The following is a 22,981-nucleotide window of genomic DNA, read 5'->3' as shown; positions in this document are numbered from 1 at the left end:
TGCTATTCTAACATGTCCTTATACAGTAATGTATACAGTAATTGTTGTTTATTTATTATGAGGCAATACAGTCCCGTGTATTTTTTTTATGTATTATCTGTGGGCTCATACTAAGCTAAGACTCTCAGGTTCACAGACTAGTACTGTATACTCCCATGCAAAATAAGCTTGGAGAAACGCATTTCTTTTTCAGGACAGAGTCAGTTCAACAGTGTCCAAAGGCACAGCTGCACCACTATGAAGCACTACTCTTGGCTTGACACCATTAAACTCGGAGGACAACGTGCATGTGCACTTCAGTGAGGTGCTACCCATGCGGTTGGACCACTTCCTCTACTACTGTCCACGAGCGCAGCAGAGTAGTGGATGGAGCCGCTCTCTCACCTCCCACCAGATGTGCGATGAGGACGTGACCGTGGAGTTGGGCGCATCTCAACGCAGACACAGTGCGGAGTAGTTCTGTTCAGGGGAGCTGAAACGATGTTCCATGAACCGTTGGACGGGAGCAGAGGAGTGCTGGTGTGCAGCGTGGAGGAGAGAGCAGCCAGCGATGCGGAACACACACACACACACACACACACACACACACACACACACATCTTCACCTCCTTGCTCCCCTGCGGGGTGCAATCATACGTTTCCCCTGATGGGCTGCTGTGATTGGCTGCGATCACTCTTCTCCCAGTGTGCAGTCCTGACAGCTTGTGTGCAGACATATGGCCAACAATGTCAAGGGCTGTTTAGGCTGCAGCGCGTCTGCATGTTACTATTCATGTCTTAGCGGAAACCTTTGGAGGAGAGGGATGTGAGCACAAGCATGCTGGAGGCATAGTTCTAGCACTGCGTATCTTTATGTGTGTGTGTGTGTGTGTGTGTATGTTTGTATGTTTGTGTGTGTATGTGTGTGTGTATGTATGTATGAATGTATGTATGTATGTATGTTTTTGTCTGTGTGTGTGTGTATGGGGGGGGGGGGGTGAACAGCAATAGCAAATCAAAACAAAGTCTGCAGCAATGACTTAACAAAGACTTGAAGTGATTGTGTTAATAGCAAGAATGAAAAAAAAAAAAACACTTTTATTTGTTCTAGATACACCTCTGTTGGGGATAGGGGGGAGATCATTCCCATGTAATACTGAGAAAAATTGTAGAATATATGATCTACATTGATTTGCTGGAAAAAGCAGAACAAACAAACGACAGACAAACAAACAAACAAACAAACAGGAGCATCCCAGACAGGAAGTGCTGCTCCTGAACACACACAGTATTGTCAGTCTGCACACGGGCAACATTTCTGGAAGGAAAGGAAAGTGTCCAGTGTTTTAAGAGTCTGAGCGAAATCTCTCTGCAGTCTCTGCTTTGATCGCTTTTCGTCTCGTTTTACCTCCCGCCGTGGTGCTCACCCACGGGGTCACGGGGTCAGCGAGTCGCTGTCGTCCGAGATCCTGGGCGGCTCGTCAGGCTCAGGGAGGACGGTCAGCACTGTGTCTGGCTGCACGTCCTCCTCGTCGGACGCCACCACCGGCACGTCCCCCAGGCTGGTCTCCTCTTCCTCCTCCTCCTCCTCCTCGTCGGGCCCTTCCGTCTCCAGGCTGGCCGACTCGCTGCGGGTCGATGCCGTGGAGGCAGAGGGGAGGCCATGGCCCAGTTCCACCCGAGTGGGCACCTTCAGGGAGATCTCAGCTTCAGCGCTGGACAAGGAGTCCTGCTCCGGACCTGCAGAGAGACAGAGAGACAGAGACAGAGAGAGAGAGAGAGAGAGAGAGAGAGAGAGAGAGAGAGAGAGAGAGAGAGAGAGAGAGAGAGAGAGAGAGAGAGAGAGAGATTTCTGTACTGTTACTGTATGGTCTTTGCTTTGGCAACACTGTTTATTTCTAAGGGCCCGTCTGTAAGTCCAGTCATTTCTTTATACAGTATACTCCTGATTTCGCATTTCTCTCTATGGAGCTCCCCCTACAGCCTTGGGGCTGCATATTTCACAACCGTCTTTTTGCTGTCTCTGCCAAAATGAACATCTAAAAAATGAATGAAAAATCTAATGAAAAATTTAATAGCTAGCCGCATGGCTAACCGGTGCTTGAGGGGGGCGTGTGTATGTCCAGAGAATTTTAATTCTCGCTCATTCTCGCTTCTCACAGGACTTGCTGATTCAGACACTGACGATAGTGCAGATCTTGCAAGGCTGGTTCTCTGCTAGGAGACGGTAGGGGGAGCAGGGAAAGCCTGCTCACAATGATTAACCATCACAATGATTTCTAAACTATTTTATTAACTTGAAAATGTTGCATAGGGGGCCTTTAAATAGGCATGCCAATAAAGCACAATTAATTGAAAAGAGCTGAATGAAGAGAAAGAAACTGGGGGGGGGGTTAAAAGAGAAAGAGAGAGCAGGATTGAAATAACGCAGATGGAAGGGAGGAGGGAAAGGGTGAAGCATGGAAGAGTGAGAGGAAATGAGGTGAGAAGAGTGAAGGTGAAAGGAGAGAGAGAAGAAGTGAATGGAGAAGGAGGTCAGAAAAGTGTGAATAGATAAACAGGAGGAGGCACAAAGGGAGGAGAGGGGAGCAGCCCAGTCTAGAGGGAGGAGAGGAGAGGAGAGGAGAGCAGCCCAGTCTAGAGGGAGGAGAGGAGAGGAGAGGAGAGCAGCCCAGTCTAGAGGGAGGAGAGGAGAGGAGAGGAGAGCAGCCCAGTCTAGAGGGAGGAGAGGAGAGGAGAGGAGAGCAGCCCAGTCTAGAGGGAGGAGAGGAGAGGAGAGCAGCCCAGTCTAGAGGGAGGAGAGGAGAGGAGAGCAGCCCAGTCTAGAGGGAGGAGAGGAGAGCAGCCCAGTCTAGAGGGAGGAGAGGAGAGCAGCCCAGTCTAGAGGGAGGAGAGGAGAGGAGAGGAGAGCAGCCCAGTCTAGAGGGAGGAGAGGAGAGCAGCCCAGTCTAGAGGGAGGAGAGGAGAGGAGAGCAGCCCAGTCTAGAGGGAGGAGAGGAGAGCAGCCCAGTCTAGAGGGAGGAGAGGAGAGCAGCCCAGTCTAGAGGGAGGAGAGGAGAGCAGCCCAGTCTAGAGGGAGGAGAGGAGAGCAGCCCAGTCTAGAGGGAGGAGAGGAGAGGAGAGGAGAGCAGCCCAGTCTAGAGGGAGGAGAGGAGAGGAGAGCAGCCCAGTCTAGAGGGAGGAGAGGAGAGGAGAGCAGCCCAGTCTAGAGGGAGGAGAGGAGAGGAGAGCAGCCCAGTCTAGAGGGAGGAGAGGAGAGCAGCCCAGTCTAGAGGGAGGAGAGGAGAGCAGCCCAGTCTAGAGGGAGGAGAGGAGAGCAGGAGAGCAGCCCAGTCTAGAGGGAGGAGAGGAGAGGAGGAGAGCAGCCCAGTCTAGAGGGAGGAGAGGAGAGCAGCCCAGTCTAGAGGGAGGAGAGGAGAGCAGCCCAGTCTAGAGGGAGGAGAGGAGGAGAGGAGCCCAGTCTAGAGGGAGGAGAGGAGAGCAGCCCAGTCTAGAGGGAGGAGAGGAGAGCAGCCCAGTCTAGAGGGAGGAGAGGAGGAGAGCAGCCCAGTCTAGAGGGAGGAGAGGAGGAGAGGAGCCCAGTCTAGAGGGAGGAGAGGAGGAGAGGAGAGCAGCCCAGTCTAGAGGGAGGAGAGGAGAGGAGAGCAGCCCAGTCTAGAGGGAGGAGAGGAGAGGAGAGCAGCCCAGTCTAGAGGGAGGAGAGGAGAGGAGAGCAGCCCAGTCTAGAGGGAGGAGAGGAGAGCAGCCCAGTCTAGAGGGAGGAGAGGAGAGGAGAGGAGAGCAGCCCAGTCTAGAGGGAGGAGAGGAGAGGAGAGGAGAGCAGCCCAGTCTAGAGGGAGGCACACAAATGCCTAAATTGCATTTGAAGTGAGCACTCAAACATCTGCTACCTATAGAAAACATCCGGCTGTCTCCTCAGGGATTGGCACATTTGATATGTGCACTGGCTAATGCCTTCACATTAAAGTGAGTGGTTTCATTAGATCGTGAAGTGATTAGCAGTTACCAGCCTCATGTCACATGAGCACAGATGAACACTTCCAAGTTCAAATTGTCAAAATGAGACCTCATCTTTCCCCACTGCCACTGCAGACTTCCCTTATTAGTTCTGCCTCACGGTTCAACATGTGGGACTAAGAAACCTGGGGACTTTACAACTAACAGGCTCTAGTTCACTGTCTGATCAGGTGTGGTGTGTGTGTGTGTGTGTGTGTGTGTGTGTACCTGTACCTGAGACCGGTGAGGCGGCGCTGTTGTCCTCCCCGCTCGAGTTCAAGAAGACATCCAGGGCCTCGTGGTCAGAGACGTCCGTCAGGTCCATCTGCTCCAGCATGTCCACGTTCACCTCCATGGAGGACATGCTTCCTAATGGCTCTGGGGGCCAATCAAATGCCACAGTTACACTTGGAAAACATTGGGCCGCTTTTCCACATATGAATGTTTTAAAATTTCTTTAAAAATCAAATCAAATCAAGGGAGACTATGGAAGGACTGTCATTTTGGTTCAGCTACAACCACAGGCTACAAGCTGGCCAGGTACATCGAGGGTGTTGTTAGTGCTAAGTGAATGAATGTTAAAACTGGATTACCACATCATGAAGGAATCATGCTCTTGTAATTGTAAAAAGTGCTCCATCAATTACCAAATGACATATACAATTAGAAAATAACTACATGTAATCATAAATGAAAACAAACAAACAAACAAACAAACAAACAAACAGAGTAATGGATATGATTTGAGCAGATCAGGGACGTGACGGTGGAAGAGCGAGGGAAGGGTTTACGCAGAGAGCCTTTCCCAACCATCACCATACCTCAAGACAAGGCACCAGCCAGCCAGGGCAGCAGAGGGATGGATAGAGAGAGAGAGAGAAAGAGAGAGAGAGAGAGAGAGAAAGAGAGAGAGAGATAGTCAGTTTAGAACTCATCAGTCCGCTACTGGGGAGCTGAGGAGGAATGAGCTCTTAAATGGAGCCACGCCTGTAGACCAGTCCTGTCCAGTCCAGTCCAGCAGGCCGAGGTGATGGATCCAATATTAATGACGAGAGTGGGCTGGACCTTTAGCATGACTAAAGGGAGTCTTTTAAGTCCACACTCGGAGATCAATAAGTGGACGTATGGAGGCAGGATAACTGGGAAAACAATATTTCCCCTAGTGGTGCTAATACATAGCCGCATATGCTGACTGACCGTTTCTTTTGTTTAATGGGAGAGATAGAGTAGCATCATCTTTCGAATGTTCACTCTCCCACACCTCCGTCCACCCACACACGGTGTTGACACTCAATTAGATGTGCGTACTGTTGCCACAGCAAATAGTGTCAACTGGCAACACAAAACTCTCCCGACACCTGTGTTTTGGAGGATTTCAACATGCTGCCACAAAACAACTACAACATGCATTTGCATCTCATATCTGGTTCTGCATTCAGGGAAAGAGGAAGAGTCACATTAAGAAAGACAAGACATGCAAATACGTGCAAGTGTCGCTATCGTCTTTAACGAAGCAGAACAAGCTGCACTGTTTTGTCTTCGAGGACACGGCAAAAATCTAAGAGCGCCTGAGACCGGTTGAAGTGGGAGGAGAGAGTGAAGAAGAAGTGGCGCGGACTCACCTCTCCGATCGGCGATCTGGAGGTAGCCTGTGGAGAGATACTGCTCCATGTCCTGCTGGAACGCCTCCTCGAAGAACTTCTGACGCTCCTTCAGCTTCGCCTGCTGGGCATGCTCCATGTCCAGCACCTTCTGGGCATGCTCAGAATGCAGCTCCGCTACACGGGGTGTAGTGAGGGAGAGGTGAGAAAGTGAGCGAAGAGGAGAGGAGATGGAGAGAGACATAAGCAGGAAAGGGGGGAGAGGAAATGGTAAGAGGATAGTAGGAAGAGAAGCACAGAGAAAAGGAGGGAAAGAGAAGATAAGGGAGAGATAAAAAGGAAGGAGAAGAAGAGATAGGCAAATAAGACTTAAATAAAATCAGTGAGTTCCTGTTTCTAAATGTTGGCCCCTATTCTGGTACTTCTGATTTTTTTGAACGTTGATGTAGCTTGAATGTGTGCTACATGAATATGTGCAGTGAGCATCAGTGCATATCATTTCCATGTGGCTCTGCAGCTGAAATGAAGACCAACAGCATTCCCCAAACAACAACTTCATAAGGAAGGCTTTCCGAGCAAATCCATTTGGTGTGCACGACCCAGCACATAGTGGGCATCAGCCATTGTTCTGCGTGTTCCTGTGTGTCTCCAGGGGAAACTTGCACGCCGCGTGGCTCAAACAGGATGTTACTGCGAAGGTTAAAGATTATCCTGCTTAGTTAGCATCGCCGTTAGCCTCGACCTCCAGCAGAGACCCAGCAAGCTCAACACAAGCCACCCTCGCCCATCGCCTCTCAGTGTATTCAGCCATCTTCCTTTACCTTTCAAACTTTACCTGACAACATCACAGAGCAGTTGCTACACACAAAAACCAAATGGCTCTGAACACAGGTCATGCAGCCCTGTGCTCCATTTCATCTAACCCTTGAAATGATGCGTGATGGTGGGGTTTTGCTACAGAGTGTCCGGCACAAGGGGGCCAGTGAGTAATTACAGCACTTACTTGCCTGGTACAAAGGTGAGGGCTCAACTCGCTCCGGCAGAAAATGACAGTGTGCCCTGGCTGCCAACGGCTGGCTGCTCCACTATTCACGGGAGACTTTACAATGGATGGCGTGCCTCTCTGTCTCTGTGACAGGAAGACAGACACACTCCTCTAAGCCTCAGGAAGTGTCTTCAGAGACGAGAATGGCACGGCCCCTGTGTGTGTGTGTGTGTGTGTGTGTGTGTGTGTGTGTGTGTGTGTGGGTATGTAGCACAAAAGTCATGGCTAGCCGAGGCTGTGGGTGGTGGGTGTGGGTGAGAGAAAAAGTAAGCACAAACATACTTTGCATGTTGAGTTGAACTGTGTTGAGCCGCTGTGTTACTACCCACATCTAAGAGCACAACGGCTTTGAACTGTTTTTACTGCACTGGTTTTACATTAAGAGTAAGATGTACTTCATCGTATCCAGCCCTCCAGGCTTGTTAGGGTAGTAAGTGAGCCACGTAACTTGGACATCTCACAGAACCCAAGTATGATGTCAACATGCAGCCAGCGACACGGCTGCTTTAAGTGCCATGCAGAGCCGAACACACGGCACCTCTCTGAGCGCCATCCCATCAGCCGAGAGTGGGAGCGAGCGTGAGAGCAAGCGCGAGAGTCTGGCCCCGATTCATGTGTGAACAGCAGGGAGAGTGTGAAACTATGGGCTGGGCGAGCATGACGAGAACGTGAACACACTGCTGCAGGCTCATACTGTATAAACAGCATATGTGGTATTGTAGGTTTTTCTTCAGCGGCATCCTCTATATAATAGGGAAAGTTCTGTTTTCTGATAAGATCGATGTCAGTACATTTTTGATAAACACACATCCTCAGGACAGTACAGCCAACAAAAAAAAATCTAAATTCTAAAATTCAAAAATCTTCTTGTTCTATTGAGTGAAAGTTTCTTGTTCTGTGGAAATACTTCTTAGAATAAGCAGAATGCAAGATTAGCCAATAGAAGATTTTCACTTATAACAAAGTAAATAAAAGACTTAAATCAAGTACAAAAAATTGTTGTTATAAGCAAATATTAGGAAAATTATCCCTAGATTTACAGTTACTTATCTTACTTAGATTTTTAATTCTAGGATTTAGGCTGTATAATGATAAACCACTGGGGCAAAGCAAAGCAAAAAAAAATTCTCTGGAAGGCCTTGGCATTTTGCTTCACTCACAGTTAAACCAATGGATTCTCCTACAATGTGACTATCATCACTGCTCTGAGTTCACCCTTTAATTTGTCATAAATACAAGCCTCAAAACATTCCATAAACATATTCTATATGTATCTCCAATTCTTGGGAGTTTTTCCTCACCCCTGTTACTCATGGGCTCTCTCTGAATGTTTTAACACTCTGTAAAGCGCCATGAGACATGTGTAATGTTTTGACGCTCTACAAGTGAAATTAAATTGAAATTAAATTCCCAGACAGCCACTGAGCAAGCCCTATGATTGGGGAGATGGGAGAAGAGCAGAGGGGGAAAGGAGCATCTCTGCTACTGGTGCTGCTGCTGCGCCCCATAGAACAGCTTCTCACAGCTCACGCTTAAACGGCCCCGCAGGGAGTTTTCACAGACCTTTGGGGTGGTGGATCACCACCAAACCTCAGAGTCTAAATTAAGCCTGAGAGAGAGAAAGAGAGAAAGAGAGAAAGAGAAAGAGAGAGAGAGAGAGAGAGAGAGAGAGAGAGAGAGAGAGAGAGCCAATGTGCTTGAGCGTCCGTCTGCTTGTTGGAGATGCACCGCTCGCCCATCTAGCAATAATCTGCTTAAAAGTGGCAGCTCGCAGATTGGAGCCGGGTGGAAGAAAGATGCGGGAGGAAGCCATTGATTGATCCCGCCGTAAAGAGACGTCCACAGAGTCTCGGAGGCGGGCACTTCCCAGATTGCGGAGAGCCTGGCGGCTCCCGGTGGCTTTGGGAGTGGAGCCGGGGGATGCATCAAGCCCTCCTGTGCACTGACAGCAAAGGCGCACAAGCTTCAGTCAACTATGTGTGTGTTCATACATCAAAACAGACCACACAAGCAAACGAAAATCCCGCTGAATCATGCCATCCACTACCCGTTACGATGCTTTGGTCATGAGCTTCACTCTTCGGTTCATCCCTGCCCTTCCAGCAATTTCTCTCTCTCTCTCTCTCTATGATGAGGGCCCAATTGAGGGTCTTTTGATGACAAATCGAATAAGCAGCCTTCATCAGAGGGAGCCAAATCCTCTGACTTGCTTTGTTAGCACTTCCACCCCCCTCTCTTCCACTCCCCCAACACCCCCCCCCTCTTCAAAACCACACCAACACCCTCCACTACCCCCCCACACTCACTTTGATGATCCCCAGCTCAATCCCCCCTCTCCTGCTCAGCACCCTCTCTCTCTCCTGCTGGCCGCCTGGCAGTGGTGGGCCCAGCAGGGGGCAATCTTGAGGCACCTCTGGAGCATCCTCGGCCAGAGAGTGGCAACAGGAAACGGCTGTGGTGTCCTTCCACTTCCTGCTGGGCTGAGCGACCATACGAAGGGTTTGAGAGAAGTGTTTTTTTTTTTAGCAGTTAAGAGTTGTGGTCCCTTTACGAGAGGATCATTTCATGGTGGTGGTATGATATGATCATTGAATGATTTCTTTGAATGAAATTGAGGTTTCTAAACGCCGAAAGTAGCAATTTCCTGGGCTGAGCCAATTTTGGAAAGCCTTGCTTTGCTTCAAAATGTCTTCATAGAGCCGGTCAGGTTACAGTGTGAGCATGTGACTACACAATGAAAATTCACATCAACACACATGCCTTTCATTGGCCGTGAACAATCCTCTCTCACGGTCATCAGGTTCTGCCGACCCGTGCTGGGTCTGCCCAACCCAGCTCTTATGGTCTCCCTCCCCACCCAGCTCATATGGTCTGTCCCACTAAGGGAGCCATTGTAAGAGCAGTGAAACATACAGAATGACCCCTCGGGCTCCGACGGTGATCACATGCTAGGAGAAGAAACACACACATGACTTCATGATGAGGCGTGGAGAGCAGGGGAGGGTGGACAGCTAGCTATTGAGGCCATTGCTCACACAGGATTTTACAAGGGCCAGAAGACAGTAGAGAGAGAGAAAGGCGTGAGGATAGATGGAGAGAGGGAGATATGGAGAGAGAGAGAGAGAGAGAGAGAGAGAGAGAGAGAGAGAGAGAGAGAGAGAGAGAGAGAGAGAGAGAGAAGTGAAGGAAAGAGAGAACGATTTTAGTTACAGTACTGGTTCTTTTCATCAAGGCTTAGCAACATGGCGGGGTTAAACGTTCAGTTCAGCGCCAAGATGAAAGGTTTATGATAGACGGCCATTTTGCTAGGGTTCAGCGTCTCGTGTTCCCAAATCCCCTCCGCCTTTCTCGGAGATGAAATGACCGTGCTCCCAACCTGACCTCCACCTCAGCAGACCAAAATGGAAGCGAGGGGGTGGTGTCAGACAGCGGGACGTATGATAAACACTTCGCTTTATTCAGACGAGCGGCCCACGGGGCTCCACTCTGAGGAGGGATGAGCGGGGTAACGAATGCCGGCGCGTGGCTCTCCGATCCGCTCTTTTCACAGAGCCATCCACACTTGAAGTAAACAGGGAGCTAAAGGGGCACAGATGAAGAGACACGAGCGGCTTGCGTAAACAAAACAACAACAACAACAACAACAACAACCACGAGCGCATCACCCAGCTGGCCCGTGTGAATTGGTCACAAAGCGTACACTCCATTATGCTGGCCATCTCCTGCGTCTCTCTCTTGAGAGAGAGAGCACGAGAGAGAGAGAGAGAGAGAGAGAGAGAGGGACTTTTAGATAGTCTCCGTAATCATCATGACCAGAGACTTTAATAGCATTAAATATGGAGTGACTAAACCTCTTTCAACAATCTCTGCTATAAGAGGAAGTAAAAACTCTTAAATCAAGGAACTCCATTGTGATCTTTCCTTTTTTGTAATCAGTGCGGACGTTTCCTATTCTAATTCTGAAACAGTCAGGATCTCAAACAGTCCAAGCCCGGGGAGAGGCAAAATATTAGGATTAGGCTGACTAAAGAACTGGTGACATGACAACCATCTCTGTATGATTCTTTTAATGTCTCTGTGCCTAGCGGGGTCACATACGCACATAATCGACTCGACTCTATTAAATACTGTTACCAGACTTCATAAACCTGCAACACATCAAAAATGCATCCAGACCAGCAGTAGGTAAACATGCAGTGGAGCTGCAAACTTCCAGATCTCTCAAACACACACGGCTCCCCTCAGGCCCCTACTCTCCTCAGGTAAACACTCTCCTCGGCTCCGACCGGCGCACGCCCGTCACATCTGTCAAACGGCAACATCTGGGGACTCTCAAAGTTATTGGCTCGCCGACTAACGAAGAATTCAGCTTCAGGAGCCTGATACAGATGACTCTACACCTGGCTAATTAAGGCCTGGGGGGTCTTCCGCCTCCTCCGCGTGCTCCAAGCCCACCTAAAGCTGCTCACAATGGACTGGGAGCTGGAGGATGGAGACTTTGCTCATTTCAGGGATAACTGCTCCTGAGCTGCTGCACTCCAAATCCCTTTCCTCTCCTTCCAGCTTTAAGACCTACACGCGCACGCACGCACACGCACACGCACACACACACACACCCTTTGCAGTGAGGCAAAGGTCAATCACATGGTAACGAGGAGCACAGCAGCAGGAGCACAATACAGCTCACTCCTCAAAGCATTTCACCTTCTGACCCTCGTGATGACAAAATGAAAAAATACAGATAACACGCTAACACCCTGGCCATTTCCCAAGACTAGCGAGGGGGTGGAGCAGGCTGCAGGCACTCTCCGGGGGTGTAATTAAAGTACAGGGCTGGCGAAGGCTGGGTGGGTGGCTGGGTGAGAAGACTGCTGAAGGACTGATCAGTCTGCAGTAATTTTTAACTGCCTTAAAAAACTGGGCACTCGCAATTCACAACCACCAGACAGCACAGAGACCTCTAAATGCATTATGCATAAGCATCCCGATTAGCCACACTTCGAAAGAATCTCTAGCACATAAATCACAAGTTCACAGAAAAAAAGAAAGAAAAAAACACTGACAGACACACAGGGTGTTTTTAGAGTGAGGGATGTCTTGACATCATTCATTAAAAAACAGAGAGAGGAAGAGCTTGATGGCTACTGTACTTGTACATGAGGGATGCAAGTTAAACGGCGGTACATAAGTCAATCGATTGCACTCTGCTTTCAAAATATAAAATCTACATCCTTGAACTCAGCAACCGCTACAAAAATACAGTTAATAACTTGACATTAAACATGACATTAAATACCAACACTCCATCACACCACGAGAGAGAGAGAGAGAGAGAGAGAGAGAGAGAGAGAGAGAGAGAGAGAGAGAGAGAGAGAGAGAGAGAGAGAGAGAGAGAGAGAGGGTAAACAGGTAAGACCTACAGGAGGTGCTCTTGCTGTCCGAATCTCCTGGAGAGGACATCTCCTCCGGGGTGAGGGAGTGGACCGGAGACACCGACCGGTGGTTGTGTGGGGGGCGGAGAAAGGGGTGGGGGGTGGTGGTCCAAGAAGCTCCGTCAGACCTGCATGTCTGCCCGCAGCCAAAATCCCCACCCCTTACACTCCTTCCTCCATCCCACCCACCATCAGCACAAAGTCAGTCCACACACGCACGCACGCACGCACACACACACACACACACCGACGAGCGCGGCTACACTCCTTCCTGGCTGGTCCTCGCTGTTGCTGGGGGAACGTGGGAAGACACTGAGATGGGGGGCGAGATGCTGCCGGATGCAGCGGGACGGGGGATGAAGAGAGGGAGGCTGAAGGAGACGGGGACACTGCACTGGACGCACGCCTGCCTGCACGCTCAGGGGCAGAGTGGTCGGAAAGACGCAGCTGTAGCGTGTAGCGCGTGTGTGAGAAAGAGAGGTGGAGAGAGAGAGAGAGAGGGGTGGAGAGAGAGAGAGAGAGAGAGAGAGAGAGAGAGAGAAGGCGGGAACATACCACTCCCGGCTGTCAGAGAGGGGGAGGGGGAGGGCAGGGCTTGGAAAAGCGTGAGATGAAAATAAGCATATTGCTGGAGGCTTGCAGTGTGTGTGTGAGAGTGTGTGTGTGTGTGTGTGTGTGTGTGTTCCAGTAGCGGCTGCATGCGGACACACACCTGAGGTCAGTGCACCACACATATGCTCTCAGCAACCGCACAACCTGATCCTCCCTGCATCAGCGACTGCTACAGGGGGCTACTGCTAGCACATGGATAGTCACCATTTGGTTTACAACCATACAGAAAAAACCACCACCACATGATCTCTTGCCTTTTTCAAATGTTGATGATCTACATTTGAAAAAAAGGCAAGAGAAGTCAAAGTCAAAGCTGAGAGAACTTTCGATTATTTTATTTTTTTGTTGGACGTTAAAAGAGTTGAGTTCTTGAACTTGGTTTCCCACACAAGTAAACAGAAGAAGAAGTGAAAGAAGGAGAACAAAAGCAGGCAGGCCCTTCTCCACGCCACCCACACTAACGGCAGTCTTAAGGCATAATCACCACACTCTCCCATCACCATGGCACCCGCTACAAACGCCCAATTTGGAAAATTCACATGATAAAGGCAGCAGCTGTGCTGCTCAAGCACAAGAGTTCTTCAAAGCTGCCCTTCCCACGTCATCACTCACACACACACACACACAAACAAAAACAAAAAAAATCTAATACCACGATGAAAATCCAGCTCTCAATAGGCACACTCGTGAAAATACGCTCACAGAGCTCATGACCGAACAAATGAACAAACGCAGAAACGATACTTGGCATAATCTTCCTCTCTTCTGCGCTGAGAGCTAAGATCTTAGGCACACTTCCAGAGCCCTCTTCTCCAGCTAAGGCGCTATTGTAAATCACACTGACACTCATTGATTGGCATACTTTATTTATAGCTGAGGAGTATGACACTGCATAGCAACCTACTCCATTTGCCCGCTGTATTAAAAGCATTCGAAGCGTTTTCTTTACTTTCCCAAGATAAATAAGATAGACAATCTCCATCAACATTTTTGGAGGGGAAACGTATGACCTTTATCACATGATCGTCACCATCACGTGTCTCCACATGAATGCAAACATGTCAGCCTGAGGCATCCACCAACCATTTCTTCTACACTGGCAAAGAAAAAAAAAAAAAAAAAAGGAGGGAAGGCAGACCACTGTTCATTTGCAAAAACCTCCGTATCATGACATTATGATTTTTTTCTGCGGCTGGGACAACAGGCCATGTTTGACCCGCTGTGGTCTCCTTACCGTAATGAATGCCGTCGGATGATATTAAGCTTTGCTGCCTTGGTAACAGGCCATACCACCCTCCTATACGGCAGAAGAGGAGTGTTTAAACACGCAGAGCATAAAGACTCAGATGACCTGAATTCCTCACAGGCAGGGAGCGGTTGGTTGTTCAGCTGTGATGTTAACCATAAAGCCTCGGAGTTTTCTCTCAGAGATGAGACGGACAACATGCCTGATGAAGATTGACTGGAGAGCTTCTAGAGCATTATTTCCCCTTGAATAGGACACACTAGGGGAGAGTTTCTCTAAGGTCACTTCCATATTGAAAGCACAGCAGAGACGGAGCGCCTCGAAGTGATCCAATCTACTAAGAGCCACACTGCGTTCTGCCCGCTCTCACTTACAAACACACACAAAGGTTAATTAGTGTCTGGCTGGAGAGTTGCCAAACATCCCTCCACACTGTTTATTAGTATTGAGGTTTGTGAGGCAAAAACAGTAGTGATGAGTGTAGAGCATCACACACACACACAAAACACACACACACACACACAGACACAAACAAAAACACACACACACACACACACACACCTTTGACAATGTCTCACCTCAGATAACAAGCATCTGCTAATGCCCCCTCACACAATTAATTAGCTTAATGCCACTTCCACAGAGACACAAAGCCCACACAAACAGGCAGCGTGACCAATGACGACAGAGTGACATGAGAAACGACACGCGTCTGCAATATTCCGGCAACAGAAGGAACAATGTGGTGGAGAACAGAAGGACAACCTTTCGACCATTCATCAAATACAAAGACACAAAAAAAAACAGCAGAAATTCTGATGACTGCTTGAAAACCAAGCAGGATAAAAATAAACATTAGTGGACAGAAATGTTCAACATTTAGCCTACATGACCTCTCATCATTCGCTCAGTTCACTACAATACAAACTTGAAATGACATATAAAGACTGGTTTCCAAAAAACCTTATCAATAAGGTATTCTATGCTTTATATAACTGAAAAAAGCTTACTGGTTCAATTCTATAACCTAATGCTCGTGACTGCTGTAGAGATGTGAACAAAAAGATAAAAAAAAATATGAATCAGGTTATGATAATGAGAGTTTCTTTTACGTCACCATCAATTTGTCTTACCTTTGAGGGACTCCAGTTCTTTCCTGGTGAGAGAGAGAGAGAGAGAGAAAGAAGATGTTAGGGATGATTCCTAGCTGACTCTTAGAACAGCAAATGGCATGTGTGTCAGTGCACATAAGAGTGCTCTTATTTGCACATTTAACATCAAAGCAAAAGAAAAACAATCTGCCTGTGTGTGTTCTTTTTTTCTCCGTCTCAGTTCTCGTCTTTAGAACGTCTCCACCGCAGTTCTTGTCTTTAGTTCCTGCTGTTTGACTTTTCCTCGGCAGAGCCTCAGGCTGCTCCTCTGCCTCTCTGTGTGGTAAATAAACGCGGAGTGCAGAACAGCGGCAGCAGTGGCGCTGGTTGTGGGAGCGCAGCTGACACGCGGTTTCCCACCGCCAGCTGCATGACCCGGTATGGGAGCCATTATCACAGGCCGAGCGCCCACCTTGACATCCTGTGTCAGTGTGTGTGTGTGTGTGTGTGTGTGTGTGTGTGTGTGTGTACTTTTTGAGTTGCGCGCGTCTGCAAACGTTGCTGCAGTTGCTGCAGTTTTGCATAACGATAGGATGCCAGCAGAGGGGCCATTTGCGTCGTCATGTGTTTACTCCTTCAGTCCTTCATGTGCAGTCAGGTCCAACACAAAAGGCTACTCTCGGACGCTCTACATGTTTCACGCAAGACTACGCACACATACATTATGCTTGACATACATTGGTACATCAAGTGTGTGTATGGTATACATATGGGGGCACTATAAAAATAGCCTGGCTTTTTATCAACAACACCCACGCCAACAAATCTACCAGTGCTCTTGATGGCCACGGCAGGACGGGCGAGAGAACCCATTGGCATTCACCATGACTCTCCTCATCTCGTGCCCCACAAACAATGGCAGCTGTGATGGATGCCAGGGAGTGGGAAAATGAAGCATAAATATGACTGCTTACAAAATGAGGCCATCAGATCTCCAAGCAGTGAGAGAATGAGACAGTTTTTGGAGTGGGGAAGAGGAGTTACTGAAAAGGTGGACTCTACACTGAACTGTACACCAGGCAGGCAGCACTTCATTGGGATAGCGGCCAGCTGGGTCTGGGGCACATGGACGGATGGGTAGCAGAGAATATATACGTTAAGTATAAGTGTTGATGGGCACAAAGGGAGAAAGGAGAGAAAGAAAGAAAGAAAGAAAGAAAGAAAGAAAGAAAGAAAGGAGACAATGCAGTGGGGGGAGAGGAGGTGGAGAAAGAGAGAGAAGCACATCACCACTGGCATTCTTATAAAGGCTTGACCTATATCAGGCCCACTGCTTCAGGCTTGCATTTGTTTCCTGGTCTCATCTCTCCATCCCTTCCACTCTCTCTCTCTCTTTTCTCTTCTCTTCTCTCGCTCCGCGCTCACTGCTCTGCGGCTGATGATGGCTTCTCACGCAAGACCTCCACGTTGCTCCATTAACGACGGAATGTCCCCCCCCCCCCCAAAAAAAGCCTCCCGTTTCTCCTCTTTCATAATCAGCCCGAGTGCAGCTGATTGCGGTGACACGCTGATCGCATTAGGCAGAGAGGCCAACGATGGCGGATAACTGCCACCGATGAGTGCACTCCCTCACGCGGGATGGAGCGAGCGCTGCTGACAAAACGTAGCCCTTCCGGTCACTGAACGTTTGGTGACAGGGGGAAGCGCGAAGACTCTGGTTACCCGTTCACTCTCTCTCTCTCTCTCTCTCTCTCGCTCTTCTCCTCCTCCGCTAAATTACTTTCATTTAAAAAAACTTCCTCACAGTGGGGAACTGACTGTTTAGAATAACCAAATATGAAATGGGAAGTGGTGGCTGCTGGTTAGAGGCCGCCGAGAGCGTTTAAGAGGTGTTTAACAAACTACTACTAATCCAGTGCTAAACTTCACAATGTTGTCAAAGTACCTGTGGAAAAGCCTTAATCTTTATTTGGGAAATAATACGCAAATTCCTTTCACACTGAAATGAGCCATGCTGGCTGTTTCATTCCACAATGTAGAGATGGAAACTCGGTGGAAACATGGAGGTGTGATTACTGGAAATACTGCACCTTTAGATAGTAAATAGTCTGAGATTACTGGAAATACTGCACCTTTAGATAGTAAATAGTCTGAGATTACTGGAAATACTGCACCTTTTTTTCTTCTTATAGTTCTCCAGCTGAAGGTTCTGAAAGTGCTTAAAGCGCTGCTGTTCGCATTGGGCACACAGATTCTCCAGGTACATCAGACGGCTCTCCATCTCCTCAAAGTCAGCTTCCATTTGAGCTGAGGAACAGAGAGCAGATGCATCCCACGCTAAATCTCGGCCCAAGGTCACTGCACTCTCTCAAACAACTTCCATACAGAATCAGATGGTAGTAAAGCTGATATAAAGGTGGTGGTGGTGATGTGTGCGAAACCTAAGATCTGATTATGGGGGTATTTAACATGATGTGTGGTGCAGAACATCTTAAAGAGATTAAACAAGTGCATAGAGAAATTGACCTTTAGGCCTTTTGTGGAGACATGTCATTGCAATACAACTGTACATATGCTGCCCTCTAGTGGTCACATGGTAAAACATCTAGAAGGCATCTCAAAATTGAAATATCTTAGTCAAACAGATAGTCGGAAACATCCTTATAATGATTCCACCAGGGGATAGAAGAAACTACAGAAAGAACTGTACAGTGCTTCCCAACTGGACCAGATATCAACAAACAGCTGTCAACATCTCTTCAGGCTACCAGGCGTAAATAGACAATAAAGACAGAGTCGCTTCTAACAACTCACAAACATGTAAAAATACAAAATACTTTTTTTTACAACAGGCTTGGTTGCTGATTGGACGCTGAAGGAAATTCCCCACCTATAGCGCTAGGATGTCAATTTCCTTGAATGGAATATCAGAGACGCCAGTTAAGTAATCCTACTTTTAACTTTTTTTTTCTATGTGTACTGGACCAAAGGACTTCATATAAATTCTAAGGGCATCACTTCAACGTAAAGTGCATTATTTTCTGCGGGACATGATTATGGGCTCAAAAAGAATGTGGACAGACTTTGTGAGTATTTATGAATTATGTGTACGTGTATGTGATCATCTTGTAATCTTAAATGACCATGGGTCCAGCAGTGTAGCGCATCATCTAGCTCACCGATGCGGGACGTGACGGTCTCCAGGTCGCTGAGGAAGGCCGGGACCTGCTGGAGCTGCTCCTCAAGGTCCACCAACCCGGAGCGCCTCTTCTCCCAGTGGGCCGACAGCATGACCACCTCCCCGTCTGCTGCCTGGTGGAGCCACAGCCACACAAACACACACACACACACACACACACACGTGGTTCTCAAAGTGGGGTCCAGGGACCCTTGAGGGTTTACGAAGAAGGAGAGATCTATGATGACGTGATGATCTACATGAGGAGCCTTTGCACCAATAAAGCAAGCAAATTGTGTCTCCCTCATGAACATTTAACTTTGATAGGATTATGATAAATCACCTCAATCTGTTATGAATCACTTAAATCACTTCATTTAGGTCATGATGAACCATTCTTACTGCTGCTTGGCTTAACTGGCTTATTTGTCAGTTCAGATCATCAAAATCCAAAGTTGCCAAAAGACCAAAGGCTCCATTACAGGCACTCGGCCTACTATCCAGGTAAAGAGGTCAGGTACAGAAACATCCGCTATTCAGCCCTTTCAGCTATTGCGTCTCCACTTACAGGACCTACAGGACCTGCTCATGCAGCCTTTGCTCCTTGATCACAACGCTAATTAGATTAGCTAACATGGCGTAGCAGCTGCAGCAAATGGTACACATTTGCTAAATCCTTCATAAGCATTTGCTCTCGTGTTCAGTTGCAGTAACCTTCACACTATCGCTACCAAAATTAGATTTCTGCTGGTTTTAAACATAAACAGCTTTGCAAACAGCTTGCCTATTCTTAGATTTTACACAAATACCTTCAAATGGAGTGAACTGAAGTCAGTAGACACCACTTATGAATAGCTGTTCCAAATTAAATGTTACAATATATTGGGTTTCATTAGTAATTTCTTGATAAATGAATATACAATCACATTCTGTTTGGTTAAAGCCTATTTTTTTTAGCTGCCATTAGTTTGTTCATTCAGTGTACCTCAACTAAACAAGCTAATGTAGCCTAACCTTAATAATTAATTTAGCTGTAACATCTGCTTTGCTGGATTTAAAAAAATGTGCTTGTTGCCTTCCTCTCAAACCTTGTTCACGCCTCGTATGCTTCTCACACCAATATAGTTTCACGAGGGCTGCACCGAATTATCTACCCTGAGGCAGGTACTTGTTTCAGCCATGTAGAAGTTCTTGAAAATCATCTTGACGGGGTGGTTCCGACAGTGAAGACACTCATGAACAGCCGAGACCCCGTACAACTACTCCCAAGTTCCCGTAGTGGAAACCCCCCTTAAGTTACAAGCCTACCAGAGAAAAAAACAGGACAGTGAGCCTGGCCCCAACTCCAAAGAACACAAATGTCATAAGTATACAAAAGGTAGTAAGCATAATTCTTAATAATTGTTACGGTTGTTATCAAATCTCGCCTAACTAATTTCACTATTTCATGGAAAACAGAGGAATTTGATACCTGTAACACATCTCAAAAAAGTTTGTACAGAGGCAACAAAAGGCTGGCAAAGTTACGTAATGCTAAAGAACACAAGGAGGAACATTTCACAACTAATTAGGTATAGTATAGTAATATAGACACTTGTGTCTGGAAGGTCCAGTCTCTGGTTAATCAGTATTCCTGGCTACAATTCCACCATGAAGACAAAAGAACATTCTAAGCACCTCATAGAAAAGGTTACTGACAGGCATAAGTGAGGGGATGGATACAAATAAAATGTCAAGTCACTGAACATCCCCTGGAGTTCGGAGGAATCCATCATTAAGGAATGTAAGGAATTTGGCAAAAGAGCCACACACACACACACACACAACAGCAGCCACATAAATGCAACACTGTCGCACACACATGGCCACATGTAGCAGCACACTGTTCACTTTAGCATGGCTCTATCAGTGAGGGAACAAATCTAAATCTAAATTCTGACAAAGAAAAGGCAGAGTCCCAACTGCTTCTTATCACTCCATTTATATATTGCAGTTTGCCAAACTTAAGTAACTGAATCATAGGACTTGGCGATTACACTGACAAATGGCTTCTGCCGGAAAACCCCCAAGTGCATAGCAAATGATAGCATTTTTGTTTTAAATGATGAAGGACTGCACCCTGACTTTCCCCTACCTCTCCAGCTTTGGCGCATTCTTTTGCACTTTTATGAAGCGTCTCCCAAGTGTCTTCATACCTGGAAATTCAAAGTAAGAACAGTTAGCATTCTCTCGCTTGTGTAGGTGTTCTACCATATGGGTGTGAGGGTACAGAAAAGTCATGTTTACTCTGATTTTTTTTTTTTTTTTCCCAAAATGTAGGAAAACCAAAGACACATACCGACTGAGTAATTCCACTCCAGCTGAATATTGAGGAAGGTGGTCCTCTCTTCTGAGGAGCAAGCAGACACTTCAGATTAGACTCCAGGGCCAGGCCGAATGAATGGTTAAGTGAAACAGTAAAATGATGGCACTGACCTTTGCTTCTTTTTTACTTTGGCCTCCTTGGATTTCTCACCCAGGGTCTTGATCCTTGGAGCAGCAAGGATCAAAACATGACACATCATCTTATGCCATAAAAACTCAGCGATACAAACAATTAGAAAACATGAATTCCTTGTTAGATTCATGTGTGTGAATCAACACATGGAAAGATAGAATTACACCACACATACCAACACATAACAACTACAAACCGATTACTGAACTTGTTTTCAATCAGTCTTTTCTCAAAGATTATACCAACAAGGCTAGATTTCCTCTACTGGTCAAACGTTTGGGAGCACCTACTCTTTTATGGGTCTTTCTTTTTCTGACATTTACATTGTGAAAACTGAAAACTATGAAATAGCATATGTGTGGTTAACTAGTAACATGATGAAAGCATTTCACACGATTGGTATTCTCTCAACCAACTTAAGAAACTGAGAATGTTTACTAACAGTCCTGAAGGAGTTTCCATACATGTAGAGCACTTGCTGGTTGCTTTTTATCCACTCATATTTATTGAGAAGCATTCTAGATGACCATCCCAAGAAGCTGGTTGTCACATGGAATACTTCGAGTAAATTCAGTCAACAAGTGATCTGCTCACCATGTGAGTGAGAACTCCTTCAGGAAACCCATGCCCAGTGGTTGAGACAATGTCAAGTGTGTGAACAAGTTGTCTGTTTTGAAGGGCATAAAACATGTTTCTTGTGAACAAAATAAGGTGTTTCCAGAATTTTGATCAGTATTCTATGTTAACTGCCATTTTTGACCAAGAATATGTCACAAACACAACAACATTTATCTGCTTGCCTATCACATGATGGTCAGCTGAAAGTAATTGCAGCTCGCATAGCGGTGACATGCAGTTATTAGCCTGCCAAGTAGCTATAGCCAGGAGCATCTTATAAACCCAGTGATCGTGTCTACGAACTGGTGGCTGTTGCACTGACGAAGCCCTAGTCTATGAAACTGCAATGGGTGTGCTACTATCTTTTGGCATACCTGTCACTGTAAGTACAGTACAAACGTAAATGAGCTAAATAAAGCTAGCTAGCCAGCTATCCTAGCTAGCTAGGTAAGAAATAAGTTTGATTGCAACTTGCCTTGGAATGCGAGGACAAAACTATTTAATGTGATGGCAAGGTCAATACAAACATATACCGTTGAGTGAGTCGAATAACGTTAAATCACATCATATATTTAGGCTGTACATGGCTAATATCACAGCTACTGCTAACAAAACACATACCCTGTTGTGAAATCCTGCTGCACCGTCTGCAGTTTCTCTCTGAAATTCTCAAACATGATTTTCTTTCTTTTGCTACTTCCCTTAATTCCGCCAAGTGGCGTGGAGGTTTTTCCGAGGCATCAACCTAACACCGACTAGAACGAACGATCGAGACATCCACATGAGTTAAGTCTGGGTTACACGACTGTCATTAACAGTTCATTACTGTCCCATCACTACAGAGGATTGCTGAGCTTTATGCCCCGTTTGACGGTGGGACATGGAGGTGTTCGATTGACTCAGGAGTGGCGCATGCGTAAGAAGATCTAATAAACTTGACCTATTGCTCCATTTGGTCGCCCGTAGCATGCATGGAATATCTTCTAAACGTCCAGGATACACGGAAAACCCATAAACCTCAACACTTCCTGAAAACCATGTCACGCCTCCCTCCCTTGCGCCCTTTCATTTCACTTGGAATAAATTGTTAGAACACACGGTGGTGCAATTGAGTCACAGGGCGGCTCTGAGAGATGGTTGAAGCGGAGTACATGGATCGTATAGGCTAAATGTTCTAACCGGGTTCAAATCACGAGAAATGAGCCTCACACATGACCATGTAGTCAAGTGTCCTGTGGAGAGGTCATCGATCCTATTTATGAAATCATTGTTACTTTTGCTAGATCTATATCCGTCTTCATGATTAATTGCATAGCCTACAACATTATGCTCAAGGCCTGATATATCTCTTCCATTAACTGGATATGTAGCCTAGGCTTGTAGGCCTGTAGTCTAGACATGGGTTCAAGCGATTGTCATTTTGTCACCTACTTGTTGCTTGTGATAAATACATTGTAGCACATTGGGTAGAGATAGCTACTAGTAGGCTATGTTATTTCACTTCCTATTCCACTTTAAAGTCTTTAGGTAAGGTGTTGTTTAGCTTCTTGTCTGAGATTTATAATCATTAATATTGTGAAACATGAGAGAGTCGTCACATGGATTTCCTCAGGGCCCTGTAGTCCCGCCTTCTCTTTTCTTAAGTCGGCTCTGATTGGATTTTGGAAAAAGTGCACGCCCGCCCCC

General features: G+C 46.9%; 1 protein-coding gene across 3 annotated transcripts; it reads right to left on the bottom strand.

The window, feature by feature from the left end:
• Window positions 1–1,039: 1,039 nt before the first annotated feature.
• On the bottom strand, window positions 1,040–22,333 carry dtnbp1a (dystrobrevin binding protein 1a). 3 transcript variants are annotated; one of them, XM_042106474.1, is made up of 10 exons: window positions 21,917–22,333; window positions 20,656–20,709; window positions 20,519–20,569; window positions 20,315–20,375; window positions 18,182–18,314; window positions 17,177–17,309; window positions 15,045–15,067; window positions 5,598–5,753; window positions 4,210–4,344; window positions 1,040–1,719 (listed from the first exon to the last, which is right to left on the bottom strand). In XM_042106474.1, exons 1-10 carry the CDS (start codon window positions 21,970–21,972, stop codon window positions 1,415–1,417), a joined length of 1,107 nt encoding a protein of 368 aa, XP_041962408.1. In that variant the 5' UTR covers window positions 21,973–22,333; the 3' UTR covers window positions 1,040–1,414. The 3 variants fall into 3 exon arrangements, with proteins under 3 accessions (XP_041962408.1, XP_041962407.1, XP_041962406.1); XM_042106473.1 differs by having other exon boundaries at window positions 4,210–4,353; window positions 20,519–20,566; window positions 21,917–22,330; XM_042106472.1 differs by having other exon boundaries at window positions 4,210–4,353; window positions 21,917–22,329.
• Between the last annotated feature and the right edge of the window lie 648 nt (window positions 22,334–22,981).

The sequence above is a fragment of the Alosa sapidissima genome, chromosome 10 (genome assembly GCF_018492685.1).
Source record: "Alosa sapidissima isolate fAloSap1 chromosome 10, fAloSap1.pri, whole genome shotgun sequence".
NCBI lineage: Eukaryota > Metazoa > Chordata > Actinopteri > Clupeiformes > Clupeidae > Alosa > Alosa sapidissima.
The sequence above is the reverse complement of the archived record's forward strand: the minus strand, read 5'-3'. Positions and strand labels throughout refer to the sequence as shown.